The sequence below is a fragment of the Rana temporaria genome, chromosome 12, assembly GCF_905171775.1.
Source record: "Rana temporaria chromosome 12, aRanTem1.1, whole genome shotgun sequence".
NCBI lineage: Eukaryota > Metazoa > Chordata > Amphibia > Anura > Ranidae > Rana > Rana temporaria.
The window spans coordinates 107994831-108016367 of record NC_053500.1 but is presented as its reverse complement, the minus strand read 5'-3'; the positions used below and the strand labels follow the sequence as shown (position 1 = coordinate 108016367).

General features: G+C 42.6%; 1 protein-coding gene across 1 annotated transcript in view; it reads right to left on the bottom strand.

Annotated features, from left to right (window-relative positions):
• MFSD11 (major facilitator superfamily domain containing 11) overlaps positions 1-21537 on the bottom strand; it is a 95200-nt gene that overhangs the window by 59306 nt on the left and 14357 nt on the right. Inside the window, exons 3-7 of the mRNA XM_040330102.1 lie at positions 20079-20134; positions 18244-18351; positions 13519-13598; positions 9400-9496; positions 9160-9218 (exon numbers count right to left, since the gene is read on the bottom strand). Coding sequence (XP_040186036.1) covers positions 9160-9218; positions 9400-9496; positions 13519-13598; positions 18244-18351; positions 20079-20134 — 400 coding nt within the window. The remainder of the gene's footprint in view (positions 1-9159; positions 9219-9399; positions 9497-13518; positions 13599-18243; positions 18352-20078; positions 20135-21537) is intronic.

Sequence of the window (21537 nt, the reverse complement as noted above, 5' to 3'; positions counted from 1 at the left end):
TGAATCTGGGCCTTGGTCTTTTCAAACACTAACAAAAATGTTAATGCTTTTGTCCACTAAAAAAAGTGGACTTTTAGTTAAAGGCGACAGCGCCTGGCTTCCTCTGTCTTGGATACACCAACAGTGAGATCTTCCTGCCACAATTCCTGACTCTGCTCCTGCGTTCCAGCACCAAAAAGAAACAGTTGTCCTTCAAAAACCTTACTCAAACACTGGACACCTTTTAAATGGTTATTGGATTGGCTGTGAAAGCAGCTTTCATTACAGTCCGTTAGTAAGACAAGGCAACCACTGTTGCAGGAACCCTCATTACCCAATTAGAATTGATTTTCATTATCCTCACTGTGCTAAACTGATGAAAGACTAAATCAGATAGGTTGCCATGGTAGCTGCAGTTTGCAAATCATCACTGCGCTCTGCATTGGCTGCAAATTGCTTAATGCCAATTTTTCTTCCTTAAAATCCTTGTTCCGCTTTGAAGATATTTTCCAAACTATCAGTAAAACAAGAAATGTACAAAACATCGGCTTTATCTTGTAATGATCTTAAAACTGCAAGTCAGAACACATTATCCCTTATAAACATAACAAGGACAGGAAATTGGAACAATGACATGTAGAAAATAATCATGCATTAAGTTTAACTTTGCAACACCGACTAGAAAAGTGGCAAATGGAATCTAATCAGCTTCTGCAGGCATCATCTCCACTTTACTTCCTTCTGATCTTACACCGAGTCTAGTCTGAATATATATTTTAATGTGGCTCTTATCCAAAAGTCTCGTTACTAGTCACAATCAACAATTTAAACCTGCCACTACTCAGAGATAACCACTCTGAGGTACATCATTAGAGCTGAACATCAAGCAGATCTAAAAGAAAACACGGAGAGGAAAAAAACACACACACACTAAAGAGCCTATTCACACTTATACATTTTACTACATGTTACTGCCATGCCTGGGCAAGAGTTAGCCATTTTGCCATTCCTATTATCTAAGTGACCAGTCGGGGCAGGTTCTATTCTGGACACTTAAAAATGCCCTTGTTTACAAACGGTGTTCAAATCACACATGTGAGGTATAACCGCGATTGGTAGAGCAAGAGCAACAATTCTAGCCCTTTAGACCTCCTTTAACTCAAAAGATGCAACCTGCAGAATTTTTTTTAAACGTCGCCTATGGAGATTTTAAAGGGTAAAAGTTTGTCACCATTCCACGAGCGGATGCAATTTTGAAGCGCGACATGTTGGGTATCAATTTACTTGGTGTAATATTATCTTTCACAGTATTAAAAAAAAAAAAAAAAAAAATTGGGCTAACTTTACTGTTGTCTTATTTTTTAATAAAAAAAAAAAAGTGTATTTTTTCCCAAAAAAGTGCGCTTGCAAGACAGATGCGCAAATACAGTGTGCCAGAAAGTATTGCAACGACCACCATTTTACTCTATAGGGTGTTAGAACAAAAAATATATATAATGTTTGGGGGTTCCAAGTAAAGGGGAGGAGGTGGGTGGGCAGTGAAACAACAGGCAGGGGAAGCACCATTAGCTTTGCTGGTTGTCTTGTCATACCAACTGCCAGCATAAGAGGGTGCCAGAGAAGCATAGGACTGCAGAGAAGGCCGCAAAGCCACAATTACCGGCCGGTGGGGGATTTGGGGGTTTGGGTTTGCGCACAGAGAGACAGGATACCCCAGCTGCGCCGACCCAGGCGCCAGGTCGCCAATTCTAGTCGCAATTGCAACCTGGCGCCCGGCTTTGTCGAACCCTGGATTCAGCTTATAATATTCTATCACATGTATGATCTATGAGGCAATGTGGCACCAGCCTGTTACTGTAATAACTCCTTGGCCAAAGATTTTTTACTGGATGGCGAGTTGAGCTGGGAATTTTCTTTTAGATTTGTTTTGCATGTGTTGCCCTTCCATGTGCTCCTTGCTGTGAAGGACAGTTATGGGTAGGGGCCATTTGTTTATTCGAGAGTTTTTATATGCTATAAATGTATATGAATAAATGAGATTTTGGTTACCTTATTTGATGTGTCATATCATTTGTTGAACCTGGAGGAGAGGTAGGTTGCTATTAATGGTGCATACATTCTAGCATTGTATGGATGACTCCCCCTCTACCGTAGTAACTCTATTAGCATTATCAGCATCATCAAAATGTGTGTTTTTTGTTTAATGATATTGGATTGATTAACTTACTTATTAGGACCCGGTTGAGAAGAGTCATTTTTAGTCTTGTAAGGTGTCAAATTCTTTTTAACTACTGTATTGGCTGGCGTATAAGACCACCTTTTACACTGTCCAAAAAGCAAGAGTCATCTTATACGTCAGGGCAGCTGCTCGGATGCCTGCTGGATGTGCGGTAATACTGTATGTAGCCAAAGCTACATACAGTATATACCGCTTGGCCAATCCCAGTGAGCGATTTATTCAAATGAATACAGAGCCTGCTCAGATTGGAGTACCAACCTCTGCCAATCCGAGCAGGCTACATACAGTAGCCTGCTCGGATTGGCTTTGAGAGTCAGGGAGGTGTGAGCTGATGAGGTTACAGCCTGAATTCATTAATATAATACATTGCTCACTGTGATTGGCTCCAGCAAGAAGGAAGAAGAATATGGCTCCAGCAAGAATGAAGAATATGGCTCCAGAAGGAAGAAATATGAAGCGTCTCGGAAGGGGGGTATTCACAGTGTGTCTTATACAGCGGCAAATACGGGTAGACAGAAAGCTGAAAAGCATACAAGTTTCCGATTAGAAAACAAACACTTCCATGTGTCATGAGGGCACCCTGTAATTATTACTTGTGGAAGATTTTAATCCAATTTTTAAATCAAACATTAATATACAATCTCAAACTTAAAAAAACTGAGAGACACAGGAATTCAGCTACAGACGGGACATTCAAAAGCACTGAGGATTGGACACCAACAGGCTCACAAAAATTAAAAGAACGAGGGGCTGCTTGCAGCTCAATGAGCCACCTGAAAGACCTTACATGCAAAACGGTCATCAAAAGAGGCCTAAACATCCACTTTATAGAACTTGGAGAACATGTGAACAGAAGATCAGGTGGCCAGCCAGCAAGTCAACAGTAGCCTGATCCCGAAAAGACCAAAAGGCATTCATAGATCTAGTAGAATGCGCCTCGATAAGGGATTGGGTTCCAAATTTTCCTAAGACCATACAATTTAATTATGGTTTATCATTCACAATGACCATTATGACACAATGACAGACAATTTTACAATGGAAGCAGTGGCTGTGAGGTAAACTCACAGGGAGATCTGATATACTGGAGCTACACAGAAGCCTGTAAGAACAAGGTCTTAATTGGGAGGAAGAAAGATGGAAGGAAGGCAGTTTAAGTGCTGAGATAACCAAATTTAGCCCACAGAGAGTCACAGTGGAACCTTAATCAAAGAAGAGGAAGTCAGTAGTCTCCAAAAACAAGAAAAATATATATATTTTTTTATCCCTGTGCACCAAGCTAAGTATGCCTTCATTGTATGATGGTAGATCTTGCAGGGAAAAGTATTTCCTAGCTTTCAGAATCTCCTACAATTTGAGACTCCAAAATGGGGACAGACAAGCTGGTCAAGGAGTGCACCGACTTGTCCTGCACCAACGTGATGTTTCGTTGTAGGGGTCTGGAGTAAAATTGGGCTGTCTCGAAGGAAACTACCAAAAGCCACAAGATTTTGATGCAAAGGGTCGAGTGATTCCTGGACTGACAAGTCTGTGAGCGGAGAGTTTGACATTTCTCTTGGTGCAGAAAATATTTCAAGGAATTACTCAGTTGCAATGCTGACTTGGCAGCTTAGTAGCCAATTGAAAGGTCTGGATGGTCCAAGCTATGTTGATCGCAAACCTGTGAAGATTGTTAGCTTAGAAGCAGGTCATCTAGATATCCCACAATAGTTTGCCATGGGAGCACAAGCCCAAGAGAAGCCAGGTGCAAAAGACATGATGAATGGCAGGGCCACAAACTGGAAGTGTAGAGGACTCACAGCAAAGCGAAGGTAGCGATGTCCTGGAAAAACTGGGACATACATGTATCCTTGGTGTCCACACTAGAAAGTACCCCTAATGAGCAATGACTGACAAACCTGGTGGATTCTATGTTGAATTTCTGGGCTCAAAATTAAGCGATTTTGGGATTCAAAATCCAAGATGGGGCAGGTGTCCCTTTTGATTTGGAAACTGAACAGGTTGGAATATGACCCCTATAACAGTTCCACCGCAGAGACCGAGGCACCTTGCACCAGAAGACCAGCACGGAGATCCAATTTGTGCAGTGACAGACAAGTTGGAACTTAATGTACCAGGCAAGGGTCTGGCAGCAAAATTCTAGTTTCTAATTCTAGCCCCTGGAAATCCCTCTATACCCAAGCAACTGAAATTCTGGTTTGTGACCCGTTATATTGCTTTTGGCACCATTCAAAGTAGAGGTAAAAGCATATCCCTGTGTCACAGAGCATGGGGTGCAGGCTTATCCCAATACCAATCCAGAGAGCTAGTATACTGTAGATGACCAAGCCCCAGTGGGTGTGGCGAAATGCATCACAGTGTGTGGTTTGGTGGAAACATATAGGCCGAGGCCACTCATTGTTAATTCACCTGGGCTGGTCAGGAGCATCGGTGATCCTTTCCTCTTTATATTTACTCTGCAATTCTGTTTGGTCAAGTCTCCACAATGGCTAACAGACATCCCCTCATTTTGGTAAATGCTGAATTAGACATGAGGATTTGAGGAACTTCAGAAGGGTTGGCAGGTGGCCTCAGAGCCAGATTTGGGTTTGGTGGTTGAGACCTGTAAGGAAAGGGACTCTTCTAGGCCACGATGAAGAGTGCGCTTTCCAAGGTGGAGCCCTAGACTTTTTTTTCAGCTGGGGAAGATGGGCACTCTTACCACCATTGGACATCCTTGGTAGGGGTTTCCAGGGATACTCCAAAAGAAAAGTTGTGCCTTGAAGGGCATGCAAAGCCAATAATGTCTCATGTGGGTTCCGCAGCCCAATAATTCAGCCAAAGAATCCTCATGTTCACCAACAAGAGTCCCATCTGGGAGAAGTAATGGGAGACTTCTGAAACCCGTGTGTGGTGGTTCTGAGTTCAGATGCTCCAAAAAGAGACCCATTATTGTACTGATGTCCCTTCTAATAGCCTTAACCCAATGAGCTAGGGACTGACTAGTGTCACGTATAAGACATATTGCACTCTAGGGCCTGTCAGGGAGAAGGAATGAATTTTTGGATAAGACCTCCTGACAATTATCATAGGAGTTCTTAAAGACAAGTGCATCCTTCCCTGGGATGGTGAAAGCTTTGTTAACATGGGATACTGCCAGATCCACAAAGAGGGAAACCTACCTTTTTAACAAAGTCCTTCTTAAACAGTTATAAGGCCAATAAACTTTTGGGGAGTGACAAATAGCTTGTCAGAGTTGTCCCATTCTCCATAATGGAAGACCGAGTACAGCAAGTGCACAAGAAATATTTTGGCCGTCTTGGGAGCCCTAAAGGAGCCTAGGGAGGGGACAGCACACTGCATCAATGATGTGCAAAATGGTCTCAACGTTTGAAGTGATGATGGAAAACCGCAATTCCTCCAGTAAAGGCTCATGGTTGACTGCAGGCAGGTCGGATAGAGATTCTGCAAAGGAAGGTGTATAAGCACTCTTTTGGTGGTCAGTCAGCAAGTAAATGTGCCAATTGGACCATGAAATCCTGCATGACTGCAGTGGATTTCTCTCCTGACAGAACCGAGTAGGAGGCCATGCTGGATGGAACAAATATACTCAGATGAGGGGGGGGAAAAAAAATGTAAAAAATAAATAAAAAGGGGGAACACTACAGGCAGCACTAGATTCATACATTAAGTGGTGTGCTGGATCCTCCAGGTACAGTGGGCCATCTCCTGTGTTTCTAGAACCAGGCATGTCGCACCACAAGGCAAAACGCAATGTAGTTTAGACTACAAGCCTAGTCTCAGAAACCCACCAAGCTGGTTTCTGGATAGCAGAAGTAGGGTCAGGTGGCTGAAGATGACTGCGTGATCCAAGGAGAGTTCCATGTGTCGCTGTCAGTGGGAGGATGCTTTCTCAAAGCTAAATGGCAAAAAAGAGCATTGCTGATAACATTTGTGCTTGATCGCTTAGTGTTCCCCTGCTTTCCATAATTTTTTCATGTGGAAGTAGTTGTTTTAAAAAATGATACCCAGCTGTCCTAGTAAAGTGGTAGCTCTTGGTGCTTATCCCACACAGCCTACTCACAAAGTAAATCTTCAGAGACCAGGTCTCACCTGGGGGGTGTGCCATGGCTATGGCTTAGAGATTGCTCTGTAGTTAGGTTACCCAGAACACCCTCTAGAACAAGGGTCTCAAACTGGTGGCCCTCCAGCTGTTGTAAAACTACAAGTCCCATCATGCCTCTGCCTGTGGGAGTCATGCTGGTAACTGTCATTCTTGCAATGCCTCATTGGACTTGTAGTTTTGCAACAGCTGGAGGGCCGCCAGTTTGAGATGCCTGCTCTAGAAAGTGCCACAACACAGATCCCAGTGGCTGAAGACCATGTTTAGGGCAGGTCCTGCAATCATCCAGTCAAGTGGGGTCTGGGTGAGGTACTCCAAAACCAGGCTGAGGAGAGGCCGATCCGAATAGCTGCATTTTTTTGATCAGCTCAGCAGTAATGTAGAAGGAGTCTAGACTGAAGAATAAATAGAAACTACGAAAAAATATATACTTTTCTCAACACAGAGAAAGAGCATCCAACCTTCTAGGGTACCAGAAGAAGAAGAAAAAAAATGATATACATCTATCTCTCAGGCATGCTGGGAACAGGAGGGCTTATACTGAGCCTGCTCATAATTGTACTATTTGCCAGTGTCCAATCCTCCTGCAGATGGAAGTATGGCCTATTTGCCAGTGAATTTATGTGCCCCATAATAAATGAGAAAGAAAAAAAGGTAAGCCATTAGTCTCCTTTTGTGACCAAGGCTTTTACTACTTTAACTTTTTCTACATTATATTCTAGGAGATTACCAATACCACATGGATATAGCAGTCATTTTTAGGGCTGAAGTAATGGTAGCTGTGAGGAAGCGATTCCCCATACAATTTAAATGGAAGACTAGGCATCTACCACCAAAAGCAATAATCAATTGCAATCAAATAAGATCCGCATTATCCCAAATTTGTATCCTTTTAAAAATCCCAACACTCACGTGATCTTTATCTGGCCAGCAATTCCAGTCCGTGCAGGTCCCTGGGCGTGTCTCTTTTTGGATAGCCATGTACGTCATTTCCGGAAGCGATGTAGCAACCCAGTGGGCATTCCGAAAGAAAGTTAGAGCCGTCACTGCCAGAATCGACAGCGCAAAGGGGAACACGTGACAGGTAGTGACACCTGTAAACCCGCCGGCGGTGTCATTTCAATGGTAATGCCGAGGGAGCCCGCTGATTAAAGGAGGAGCTTCTGCACACACTGCAGAAGGCTATGAGGAAGTGCTGGGTAGGACAGGGGAGGGTTTACAGAAAGCCAAGCTGAATTTATCAAAACAAAATACCAACAACTGTTTCAGAAACTGCATGACAGCTGGAAAATTCAGCTGAAGAGAGAAACCGTTGTCGGTAAAGAACAGGAAGCAACCGATTGTCTAGCTTGGATCAGACTTTCTAAGCCAATCAGCTAGCATAAAAATGCAGAAGATCAAAGTTTTACATGTATAGCATACTAATCATTTATATTTAATCTAAAAATTATGACTGGAATTCCACTTTAATTTTGAATTCACATCACATCACCTCACATAATTTCCTTTGCATTGTAAATTTTATATGCAGGGCTTTTCCCACAGTTTTAGTAATGAATTATATTATATTCAATATTAGGTTGTTGAGATTAGAGGTTTTTGTTGCATACCTTTGCAAGCTGCCAACCTATGTGGCATGATACAGCAGTACAGAAACAGGTTGTGAATAATATAAATCAATAATTGTGAACACATGGGGGGGATTCAATAAAACTGCTGCAGCACTTTTCTGGCGTTAATTCCTTGTTTAAGGCTTTGAACCATATTCCTGAAGCATTTGCAACACTTTTGGTTCTGCCAGCGAGTCGTGCACCAAATTCAGGTAGTTCTAAAATACATCACTTAACATTGCGTCACAATGAATGCGCAAAATGTAAAAGTGGAGCTAATTAAGAGCAATTATTTTCGTGTACAGGGAGAAGAACTGATCAGACAGGATTAGCAAAAGTGTCTCGCATGCATTCTAAAAGTGGTGCAGCCAGAGCCAACTTAAAGCGGAGGTTCACCCAAAAATCAACTTTCTGCCATTAGATCCAGCATATACTGCTGACATCTGCAGTATGCTGTTTTTTACTTATCGTTTATCAGCCGTTGTTATCCAGCTCCGAGCAGGGATATCTGTGGGGAATAGGCGTTCCTAAGCCAAGCGGATTTGGTTGACGGGCTGCTAAAGTGCGTCACGCCTTCGAAAATACCCAAAGTCACACTCAAGTGTTTACGGCGCCTGCGCCTGCCGTGTAGAGCTGACTGCGCAGGCGCTGTAAACACTCGAGTGTCACTTTGAGTATTTTCGGAAGGCGTGATGCGCTTTAGCAGCCCGTCAATCAACTCCGCTTGGCTTAGGAACGCCTATACCCGGAAGGAATCCCCGCTCGGAGCCGGATAACAAAGGCTGATAAAACGATAAGTACAAAAAAAAACAGCATACTGCAGATGTCAGCAGTATGATGGATCTAATGGCAGAAAGTTGATTTTTGGGTGAACCCCCGTTTTAAAGTACAAGCTCTAGAACAGGGATATGCAATTAATGAACCTCAAGCTGTTGCATAACTACAAGTTCCATGAGACATAGCAAGACTGACAGCCACAAGCATGACACCCAGAGGCATTATAGGACTTGTAGTTTTGCAATGGACGTCCGCCAATTGCTCTAAAAGATACATGAATTGGGCGCATTTCTTCATCACTTTTAGAATGCATGAGAAACTTATGCAAAGTCTTCCTGCACCCGTCTGAATTCCAGGGTTTAGGTTTTCCCATCCCAGCTCAAACACACAAGAGGTTTCATTCAGTAACAAAATGGGGGAAAAAAGAAAAAAAAAAAAAAAACACACCATACCTGATATGGTAGCTTCTCCTTTCCATGCAACGTAGATATAAAGGTTCCCGAAAAGCATACTGTAAAAAACAAATGACAACTCTCTAGAATATATTCAATAGCAAGGCATTAGAACAATAACATTCTGCAATCTATAGGATCTGAAAACTGTATTTCCACTGTTTTTTGCAGACTAACAAAACTTGACTTGGTTGTTACACGTCTACTCATTAAAATGGACAGGAAAAAGACGTAAATTACCTGAACTGCAGTAGAGCCCAGAAGATACCACTATTCCGTCCAATGCTTTTGTCATCGGAGTTCACAGTCAGACAGGTGCCTTGGGCAGTCCACAACACTAGGAAAGAGAAGAAAATATATAAAATGACCCATGCTGTGAACAAAAAAAAAAAAAAATTCTAGTAGTCCATAATTACATGATGCATGGAAAGTATTTATGGGGCAATCAAAGCATGAAACAGATTTCACCAACGGTACTGCAGCTTAATAATAATGTACATGGTTTTGTCATTTTTATTTTTGGCCCATGTACAATCATGTGCTCAGAGAGTCTAATGTTCAGATACTCTAAAAAGATAGAATTCCTCCTCTTTGGCCCTGAGATTTCATCACTGGGCACAGTGACCTCTTCAGAGGATCAGAGCTGGGAGGAGAAATTAGAGAGGGTGCTCCATGTCATTTCATGCCGATGCCAGATTGTTCTACTGCTCAAGCTATATGGACAGCACTGTGCAGTCAATCACAACCAATAGTAAACAAGTAGTAGGGCAAGTCCTGCAATGATTAGCATTTGAGGTTGAGAGGCATCAGTGGGTAGAAAAAATGCCATTGATAGGCTCAATCAGCTATGACACTACAAACTGCATTGGGAGTGGGAAGTCTATTACAAAGTAAGGTACGACAACTGAAAGTGTAAAATCTAAGAACAGCATTCCCGCACTTCATAAAACTCCAGGAAACAGTTCTAAAGAGTAGCTTCACTTTTGTTGAGAACAAACTTTGTTGCAGATTCCTACCCTGTGAGTGATGTTTTCATTAGTGATCAGCTGCTTCACCTGCCGGGTAACTCTTTTGGAGGCTTGCCATCTGGGCCCTGCATGCAGGCTAAAACCCCCATACACACCATTAGATTTTCTGCAGATTTTTTGTCTTCAGATTTACCAAAACCATACAATATGAGGTCAAACCGTAAGAGTTTAAATTTGTATATATATATATATATATATATATATATATATATATATATATATATATATATATATATCCATCCATATGCTGGCCATACACTATACAATGTTCTTATTAAATTTTCTTTAGATTTACCTTGCAACTATGTAGTGCAAGGGCCTGCCTGACTGCATACACATTGAAAGTGTTTAGGTTTGACCTGATATTATATGGTTTTGGTAAATCTAAAAGGAAAATGTAATTGAATAAATGTATGGCCAGCCTTAAAGCGGAGGTTCACCCTAAATCTTAAAGCGGAGGTTCACCCATGGAGAACACCTTTTCCCCTTAGATGGATGCTCGTTTTGTCTAGGGGAATCGGCTATTTGTTTTAAAATATGATCCGTACTTACCGTTTACGAGATGCATCTTTTCTGTCGCTTCCGGGTATGGGCTGCGGGACTGGGCGTTCCTTCTTGATTGACAGTCTTCTGAGAGGCTTCCGACGGTCGCATCCATCGCATCACGATTTTCCGAAAGAAGCCGAACGTCGGTGCGCAGGCGCAGTATAGAGCCGCACCGACGTTCGGCTTCTTTCGGCTACTAGTGAGGCGATGGATGCGACCGTCGGAAGCCTCTCGGAAGACTGTCAATCAAGAAGGAACGCCCGCTCCCGAAGACCCATACCCGGAAGCGACGGAGAGGATGCATCTCGAAAACGGGTAAGTACGGATCATATTTTAAAACAAATAGCCGATTCCCCTAGACAAAACGAGCATCCAGCTATGGGGAAAAGAGGAAAAAAAAACAGAAATGGGTGAACTCCCGCTTTAAGTATTGCTTAATCGGACTGAGTGTGTATATCAACTGATCGCTATCCATACTTTGCAATATCATTCCAGTACCTTAGATCTGGAGTCTGTAGCTGGCACTTCCTGGTTATCCTCCCGCGGGAGGGGGCGTGTCGCTTAATCTCCCTGCGCCCCAGTGCTTCCTGGGACTATTTAGCAATGTCTCCTGGTAGAGCACAGCGTCACGCTTCCCAGGAGACGATTCCGAAGGCATAAAGAGCAAATATCACGTGATTTTTTTCGTCACGTAATCCGCATTCACCGCTTCCCGGAAGCATTTGCTTGTGGGCTTCACGCTGCCCACAAGCAAAATGGAAACGGCCAGAAGAAAATTGTATAAAGTAATATTTCATGGCGAGGGAGATTGCAGGGCAGTAGCGACATTAAATATGTTAGTACTATTTTTAATACATTACAAGAGTTTAAGCGAAAAAAAAAAAAAAGGTCCGGACCGCGGAACCCCTGCTTTAAGGTTTGACCTCCTATTATATGTTTTTTGAAAATCTGAAGACAAAAATCTGCAGAAAATCTAATAGTGTGTATGGGGTCTAAGACACACAGCATTATGCTCTCCATTCCTGCAAGCTATAGTATTTACTGGCCCTCTGCTGCCAATTTCAGCCCCTTTTGGCTATCAAAACCAAGAATAGAATGGTGCTGAAGGATAGACGCCCATGCTTCAAAGGGGCCTGGTGGAAGTGCACATCCCATGCACCGAAGTATGTCATCTGCTGCCAGATTAAGCACCAGATGACACCTCTTGGTCTGCCTATCATACAGGGAAGCTACCCAGATGTGTATAATGCTGGAAAAAAAAAAAAACAAGCAAGAAAGAAACGCCTCCCAGAAGGACCAATGACCACCCACACCATTACTTCATTAGAACGAATAGGCAATACAGGCATCCGACCGACAGTGTTGCCTGCATCAGTCAAGCGGCAAGGTCTAGCACATGTCTTAAAGCGGGAGTTCACCCAAAAATCAACTTTCTGCAGTTAGATCCAGCATACTGCTGACATCTGCAGTATGCTGGTCTTTTTTTTTTGGTACTTATCGTTTTAGCAGTATTTCTTCTATGGCTCAGAGCGGGGATTACTTCCTGGTATAGGCGTTCCTGAAGACAAGCAAGTTGATTGACAGCCTTCGATAGCGCTTCACGGCTTCCGAAAATACACACTAGTGACACTCGGCAATTTACGGCGCCTGCGCAGTCAGCTCTACACGGCAGGTGCAGGCGCCGTAAACAGCCAAGTGTCACCTCGGCTGTTTTCGGAAGCCGTGACGCGCTATCGAAGGCCGTCAATCAACTTGCTTGCCTTCGGGAACGCCCATTCCCCACTCGGAGCCATAGAAGAAATACTGCTAAAACGAGAAGTACCAAAATAAAATAAAAAAGACCAGCATACTGCAGATGTCAGCAGTATGCTGGATCTAACTGCAGAAAGTTGATTTTTGGGTGAACTCCCGCTTTAAGGGGGAAAAAAAAAAAACTCCTGGTAAGCATTTGGACCAGGAACACATGCACACCAGGACATAGTCCCCCCCCCCCCCCCCATTTCAATAAATGTTTTTTTCATTTACTGGCAATATGTGCCTATGAACGTGCTAAAAGTTTAACTATTCTAGGAAGAGTCGATTCCCTAGAGCAGCCCCCTCTCGCCATGCATGTCTTAGCCCTCTCCCCTTCTGGAACTTCCCAATTGTGGAATTGTGTTAGCCCATCTCCTCTGCCCTTCCCTAAACCTTCCTACATAAGCTTGCTCGGAGTCAGCTGGGTCCCCCGACTTCACATTCAAAATGGTGGCATCCAGCAGTCTACGCAAAACTATCACATATGTATAACACCTGATCCTTCTCTGTTCTCAGCGGTTTAATTATGTGGCCCTTGCATCACTACAGGACACAGAAGCGGACAGGAGAAACTAGAGTGCAGCAAGCAACCAGACATTGGATACACCTAGAAATGTGTGGGATGCAGGAACATTTTTCTCAGCATCAAGGTAGGAAAAAAAAATAAAAAATTTAGCAGCATGGGTGACAGGCTCAGTATTTACCCCTTTTCTTTAAAACAAGCTTTTTTAATTTTCTTCCAACATACACTTTAACAGCAGAAAATCAGTATAACAGTAAGGAAACTAGCACTTTCAAAAGCCACCCAGAAAATAGTCAACCAAACAGCGCCTGCATCCAATCCACCACAGTGGGAGATTTGTCCATCCACACTGTGTAGCATAGATGGAGAAATTTGTTAAGATTATTTTTCATTCAGCTTAAAAAGGTATGGTTACTTTTAAGGTTGGAGAAAAAGCACATATATTAAATAAAAGCAGAAAAGTCTCACCAGCAGCAGCAATCCCGATTAAAACAGACAATGTGTAAAATGACCAGGTGTAGGGCTGGATGAACATTGCAATATAGGCACTAGAAGAAAACAGAAGTCAGTGTGATTAAATAATTCATGCTGTCGTGTTTGGCTTTCCTATAACTATTTCAGAATTAAATACATGAGATAAAACCATGGAAATTAAAAAAGATCAAGCCAAATAATCAAGGGGGTGGGTGGAAGACATCACACAAAACCGTTGAGCACATGCCGCCATGTGTGAATATTCAAAAGTGTATATTGGTATAGCTTCAGGACAGTTGTAATGATATTTGGGCCGGGTGGGGTTAGATACCTCCAGTGCAGGCTGATTTGCATGGAGAACAAAGCTTTCCAATGCATCCAATCATCTCCCACCACTCAGATTGTTGAGGGTTGTCTTTTGATGTCCATTTAAGGCCAAAACTTTTTTCATTTTGCTGCAATACCCATTAACCAGTTCCCGACCTCCTCATGTACATTTACGTCGGCAGAATGGCACGAACAGGCACATCCACGTACCTGTACGTCCTCTGCTAGACGTGGGTGGGGGGTCCGATCGGGACCCCCCCCCCCCGGTACATGCGGAGGTCGGGTCCGCTCGGGGAGCGATCCGGGACGACGGCGCGGCTATTTGTTTTTAGCCGCTCCGTCGCGATCGCTCCCCGGAGCTGAAGAACGGGGAGAGCCGTGTGTAAACACGGCTTCCCCGTGCTTCACTGTGTCGGCGCATCGATCGCGTCATTCCCTTTATAGGGAAGACACGATCGATGACGTCATTCCTACAGCCACACCCCCCTACACTAGTAAACACACACAAAGTAAACCCCAACTCCTACAGCGCCCCCTGTGGTTAACTCCCAAACTGCAACTGTCATTTTCACAATAAAGAATGCAATTTAAATGCATTTTTTGCTGTGAAAATGACAATTGTCACAAAAATGTGTCAAAATTGCCCGAAGTGTCCGCCATAATGTCGCAGTCACGAAAAAAATCGCTGATCGCCGCCATTACTAGTAAAACAAATTAAAAAAATAAAAATGCAAAAAAACTGTCCCCTATTTTGTAAACGCTATAAATTTTGCGCAAACCAACCGATAAACGATTATTGCGATTTTTTTTTACCAAAAATAGGTAGAAGAATACGTATCGGCCTAAACTGAGGAAAAAAAAAAATTATATATGTTTTTGGGGGATATTTATTACAGCAAAAAGTAAAAAATATTGAATTTTTTTTAAAATTGTCGCTCTATTTTTGTTTATAGCGCAAAAAATAAAAACCGCAGAGGTGATCAAATACCACCAAAAGAAAGCTCTATTTGTGGGGAAAAAAGGACGCCAATTTTGTTTGGGAGCCACGTCACACGGCCGCGCAATTGTCTGTTAAAGCGACGCAGTCCCGAACTGTAAAAACCCCTTGGGTCTTTAGCCAGCATATTGGTCCGGGGCTTAAGTGGTTAACATGTTTGTTGTCATGTTTTTAAATCCTTGTATAGTACAATTTTTTTTACCATATACAGACAGTACACTTCCATATTCTTGATAAATGAGCCCTACAAAGCTCACAAACACATTACAGTTTGATTGATCAAAAAGGGGGGGGGGGTTGTACAATCTAAAAATCTGATAATGTGTATGGCCAAATTAAGTTGCAAACAGATATGATCTGACCACCAAAATATCTTTCACACAAAAACCTAACCAGGTTCTGATGGGGGCATGCTGCAAAAGTCATTTTGGCCTTAACCCACAGGGAAGTTTATACAGTTAAATTACATGGCTAAAACAGTAGGATCAGGCAGAAGCACATTTTGTAACATATTACTTGCCTTGGCTGCTGAAAGTTACCACACTTTGTGCGTTTGTCAAACTTTCTCTAGAGTACAGCACAATAGTAAGAACCCCCCTTATTAGCAATATATTCAGAAAGAGAAGATGAGCTATACATGCCTGATAAAGTGGCAGCCCAGTTCAGCATGCACCAGCCTGAGCACTCCTGGGAATTTAACTACTTGACCACTGGGCACTTAAACCCCCTTCCTAACCAGACCAATTTTCAGCTTTTGGTACTCTCACATTTTGAATGACAATTACTCAGTCATACAACATTGTACTCATATGAAATTTTGTTGTTTTTCCCTGCAAATAGAGCTTCTTTTGGTGACATTAAATCACCGCTGGGGTTTTTTTTTGTGCAAAAAAAAAAACATTTCCTTTGTTTCCGTTATAAAAGTTTGCAAAATTACAATTTTTTATTTATTTTATTTTTTTTATACATTTTGGCCAAAATTTATACCGCTACATATCTTTGGTAAAAATAACCAAAATTGGTGTATATTATTTGGTCTTTAGGAAAGTTATAGAGTCCACAAGCTATGGTGCCAATATCTGAAAAGTGATCACACCTGAAGTACTGACAGCCTATCTCATTTCTTGAGACCCCAACATGCCAGGAAAGTACAAATATCCCTCAAATTACCCCTTTTTGGAACGTAGACACTCCAAAGTATTTAATAAGAGGCATGGCGTTTTTTTTTTTTTAAGTTGAAATTTTTTCCCACAATTATTTGCAAAAATCAAGATTTTTTATTTTTTTTCCCACAAAATGGTCATATTAGCGGGTTATTTATCACACAGACACATAGAGCATATGCATACCACAAAATACACCCCAAAACACATTATACTACTCCCGAGTATGGCGATACCACATGTGTGGGACTTTTACACAGTGTGGCCACATACAGAGGCCCAACATGCAGGGAGCACCTTCAGGCGTTCTGGAGCATAAATTACACATCTAATTTCCTGACTACCTCTTAGGCCTCGTACACACGATAGGTTAAACAGAGGACAATGGTCTGATGGACCATTTTCATCGGTCAAAACCGATCGTGTGAGGGCCCCATAGGTTATTTAACCATCAGTAAAAAAAAAAAAGCCAACTTGCTTTAAATTTAACCAATGGATTCCTAACCGATAGGTCAAAACCGATCATTAGTAGGCACAACCATCGGTTAAAAATCCACGCATGCTCAGAATCAAGTCGACACATGCTTGGAAGCATTGAACTTCGTTTTTTTTCAGCACGTCGTGTTTTACGTCACCGCGTTCTGACACGATCGGTTATTTAACCTATGGTGTGTAGGCGTGACGGACCATCAGTCAGCTTCATCGGTTAACCTATGACAACGATCCTTCAGACCGTTCTCATCGGATGGACTGATCGTGTGTACGCGGCTTTACACGTTTAAAGGCCCTGGAGCACTAGAACAATGGAAACACCACAAAAATGACCCCATTTTGGAAAGAAAAACACCCCAGCGTATAATCTATGAGGCATAATGAGTCTCCTGAACATGTTATTTTTTTTCCTACAAATTTTTGGAAAACGTGGAAAGAAAAAAAAAAAAAAAAAAAAGTTTATTTATTTTTTTTATTTTTTTAAACACAAAGTTGACCATTTATACAATATTTCTAACACAAAGCATGTCCATACCAAAAATGACACCCAAAATAGATTCTCCTACTCCTGAGTATGGCGATACCACACGTGGGAGACTTTTCCACAGCCTGGCCACATACAGAGGCCGAGCACAGCCAAGCACTGCTGGGGGTGGATGGGATGGCTGAGCATAGATGGGTGGATAAGTATGACAGAGGGATGGCCGAGCGGGGATGGTGGGATGGCTGGGGTGAGTGCTGAAGTTGTCACTGAGCTGCGCTGTGGGCACTACAGATCCACCCCACAGCACTGCTGCATCCGATCTCTCCCCTCTCACTGTACGGAGAGTAGGGGTGTCAAATTTTATCAGTGCATTGCGATTCGGGTGTCCCCGATGCATGCGACCGTAAAAATCGATGTTTAGCCTCCCGGGAGAGCGCTCCGTTCAGATGTTACCATTTTTCACAGTGTTTGTTTGTATATGGCACCCTCATGTGACTGCCCAGCCCGCCTCTCTGCTCTTACGTCTCATGTCTCTCCTAGCGTCAGCCCCGCCCACTGACTAACTATCAGATTAGTAGAAAGGCGGGAGGGTAGTGTTTGTATATGACGCGCTAATATGACTGACTGCTTGGCCCGCCTCTCTCCTCTCGCCACTCCTGGAGTACTTACATTTTTTTTGATGAAAGCCATGCACACTTGCGCTGCAATCGTGAAGCATCACGGAATCGAATCAAATTGAATCATTGACATGATAATCTTAATCAAATCTAAATCGTGAGGCAAGTGAAGATGCGCGACCCTAACGGAGAGGAAACGGAAATGACGCTGGTTTGTTTACATGTGATCACTCGTTCATTTGACGGAGCGATCACTTGCTAAACGGCCGCTGTCAGCGGCCATTTACCTTGATGCGTCAGGTCCTCTGAACCCGGTGGTCACGGATACTCCCGTGTGCACGCCCTCCCAGAGTTATCGAGCCGCACTGAAGCCGTCATTCGATTGGCTATCGTGCGGTCGGGAAGTGGTTAAGAGAAAGAAACGACTGCCAGGACAGTCACCAGCTCTCTGCTTAGTGAAGACGGAGAACAAAGTGATCAGCAGTCTGTAATCACTCAATTCTCAGTCTTACCAGCAGCAGGGGGACAGATGCAGCATCCACCTCCTAGGCAAGTAGAATTTTTTTTATGGGTGATTCCACTACAGAGCATTATAATCAAATTGAATACAGTTGTAATATTTAAAGAGCAGATACTCACCTGTAAAATAAACCACTCGCGAACATTGAAAGTTGACAGCCAATCAAGGCAACTACAGAAGGAGCTATAAGATTGGAAGCTGAAAACACTCCATATATGATGGCCATGCTGTGAAAAAAAAAAACCACACAAATAATATCTTGTGTATGCATTCTAAAAATAGACTAGTCATCTTAAAATTACAATATTGTTTTATTTAATGCTTAATAAAAAAAATAAAAAAAAGGGGAAATCTACTACCTCCCCAGTGCACCACATACATTGTGATACACGCTAAAATGTAAAAAAAACTGTTCCCCCAGAAGCTTCTATGTGGTCACGTGACTGCAAAATTATTGCTCTTCCGTGTTTGTGAGCAGCTGTGGCTGGTGCTAAAAGAAAGGGGGTTAACAACATAGTTACACTGAGCCAGAGCTTTGCAGTCATGCGATTGCATAAAAAAAGATGGGAAAAGAGGCATTTACATTGCAATATATGCTAAAAAAAATGTACACAGGGCAATGGGGGAAGACGCATTTGATTTCCTTTCCTTTTACTTGTACGGTTAGCCTAGGTTCACATGGACAGCAGGATTGAAATTGTGTGAAGTTCAGCTGCACTCGCACAATTTCATACCCGCATGTCAGTCCAACTTCGGGGGCGATTTCAGAGACATCTGTGAGGGTTGCTGCACAGATGTATATACAAATCGCAAACCCGAAGTCGCCGAATTTTGGGAATCGGTGCAACGCAAAGTTACCGGTGTTCTGTCGAGAAATGCCCGGCCGGAACTACGCATGCGCAGTACGGAGCCACCGAAAATTTGAATTTACGATCAGCTGTAGACGTCTGATTTTGTAATCATGGGCAGTGCTTTTAAGATGAGGGGGGGCGGAATTTTTCACATCTCCTAAACAAATATATCTGTGCTATTCTTCCTACACACGCCCAGCAAACAAACACGTGTAGGAAGAATAGCAGAGATATATTTGTTTAGGACAGTGATGGCGAACCTTGGCACCCCAGATGTTTTGCAACTACATTTCCCATGATGCTCATGCACTCTGCAGTGTAGTGAAGCATCATGGGAATTGTAGTTCCAAAACATCTGGGGTGCCAAGGTTCGCCATCATTGGTTTAGTAGATGTGCGAGTTTCGCGAAAAATTCCGCCCCCATCTTAAAAGCACTACCCATCATTACAATATACGCCCCTTTCTGTAGGCATCCGCCCATCATGAATAAATCCGCCCCTTGCAGACTTACACGAGCATCGGGAGCGTGTGACGGAATGTTGGCTATTGTGCGTAAGCATCGTCTACAGCCAATTGTAAATTCCGATGTTCGGTGGCTCCGTACTGCGCAGTTCTGGGCGGGCATTATGCGACAGGGGGCATTTCTCGACAGGACACCGGCAATAGCCGCCGATTGGGGAAGTCAAATGTGAACCTAGGCTGAAATTTGCGTCTGACATCAGCCGAAAAGCTACAGAAACCATTTGAAATTCATTAACAGGTGCATTTAAACAGCTGCCAACCACCTTCTCACCTGCTTTTGTATCCCCACAAATTTGTATTGGGGGAGAAGCAGTGCCAATACCAACAATGTAAGGCATCATAAATTAACCTCCTGACTTTAGTACACTTGCAAGGTTTGCTGGACATCATTAACAGTTTCCTTGCCAACTTCACTTGTCAAATGGGTCTGCTTGTTAATCTTTTCTTTGGTCTCACCAACAGGGTAATAGAAGATTTTACTATCCTTGCTAGAAACAAGTCATCTTTTTAGTGGCTTGAATGATCATGTCCTTTACTATAAAATTTCAGACGGTGTCCTTTTTAGATGACATTTCACATACCTTGTGTAACCACTGCCACGGAATTCTGTGTTATTTAAACTGGAGATAACAGTTTGCTGTGAGGAAGAAAAACAAATATATTATACAGAGGTTAAAATACGAACAGAACAAGTTCATTCTGCACCAGTCTCATATCACTAAGCTGTCAGGAGCCCCTTTCTTTGCGTTATAAAGTCTTGGGACTATTGTTTCTTGCTTCCTTAGAATGGTAACACAATCAGTTCAAATCTATTTGTGTTATAATTGGTTTTGAAAACTTTCTATTTAAAATCAATTCCTACTAATAAATCTATGCAACAACCACGCACAGAGTGACTGAAGGTCAGCCTAACTAATCTCATTCCTGATGAAGCCGTCAGCCATCTCCCGTCATTGATCCCTCAATGGAAAAAAAAAAAAAAAACACGCACAAGCTGAATTGGAACCTTGTCAGCCTTATAGCTGCTGCATCCAAATTAGATTGACCTGCTGTTTGGGTATTTTGACAGTCAATGGGGCCGACTGCCAGAATACAATAGCTGCAGCCAGAGATTTATCCATCCACACTGTGTGACATGTATGGGAGATATTGTTAGTTCCTGCATGCTGAACGGAAAACAAATCTGTATGGCCAGCTTTAGCTTCAACGTCATCGCAATCTGTACTGATAAAGGCATTCGATTATCTAATGAATAGATATTTGAATACTACTATTATTTTTTTTCCCCCTTAAATATCCGAGATCCCATACCCCGCCCTACAACATGCGTTCAGCACTCTTCACATCACATTTCAGCTAGAACCAGATTTCCAATCTTCTAAGAAAGTTATAGGAAAAAAGATGGCCGCTTAGTGATTTCACCAACAGACGTGAAGACCAATCTCTGAATTAGAATGCCAGCAGGGTGCAGGTTTTAGAAGACATGACAAAGTTCGGCCTGTCACAGGGGTTTACTAAATAGATTGAAGATGCCATTCCAGCACTTTTGTGTTAAACTGGTGAATCTTCTTGCTTGCTGATTTGAGGGATCCAGAGGACAATTACCTCCCCTCATCCCCATCTGTTCCTCAGAAAAGTATTAAGAAATGAGTCTAGTTCCTATTAAACTCTATACTAATGGAGAACAGCAGAGTTCCAGCATGAAGGCTTTGCACCCCACACACAGAAAGAGCAACGATCCTAGTTATGCATAGGACTTCTGGAGAACCATTTTCCTGCCTTAGTTATGTCAGTTTAATGTAAATGAAAAATATAACTGGACATTTGCATTATAAAAATTGTCTTTTTTTTTTTTTTACACAATACTGACAAGGCAAGACTTTCCTGGTCCTTTAAAGCAGATTAAACAGCACAGTGCTGTGTAATCTGCCCCCCCTATAAAATGTAAAAAATCCCTGAACCTGCCACTTCCTGTATGGCCTCTCTATACAGACCACGAAAATCTCGGCTACCGAGTCCTGACCATTGTGGCCAGAGATT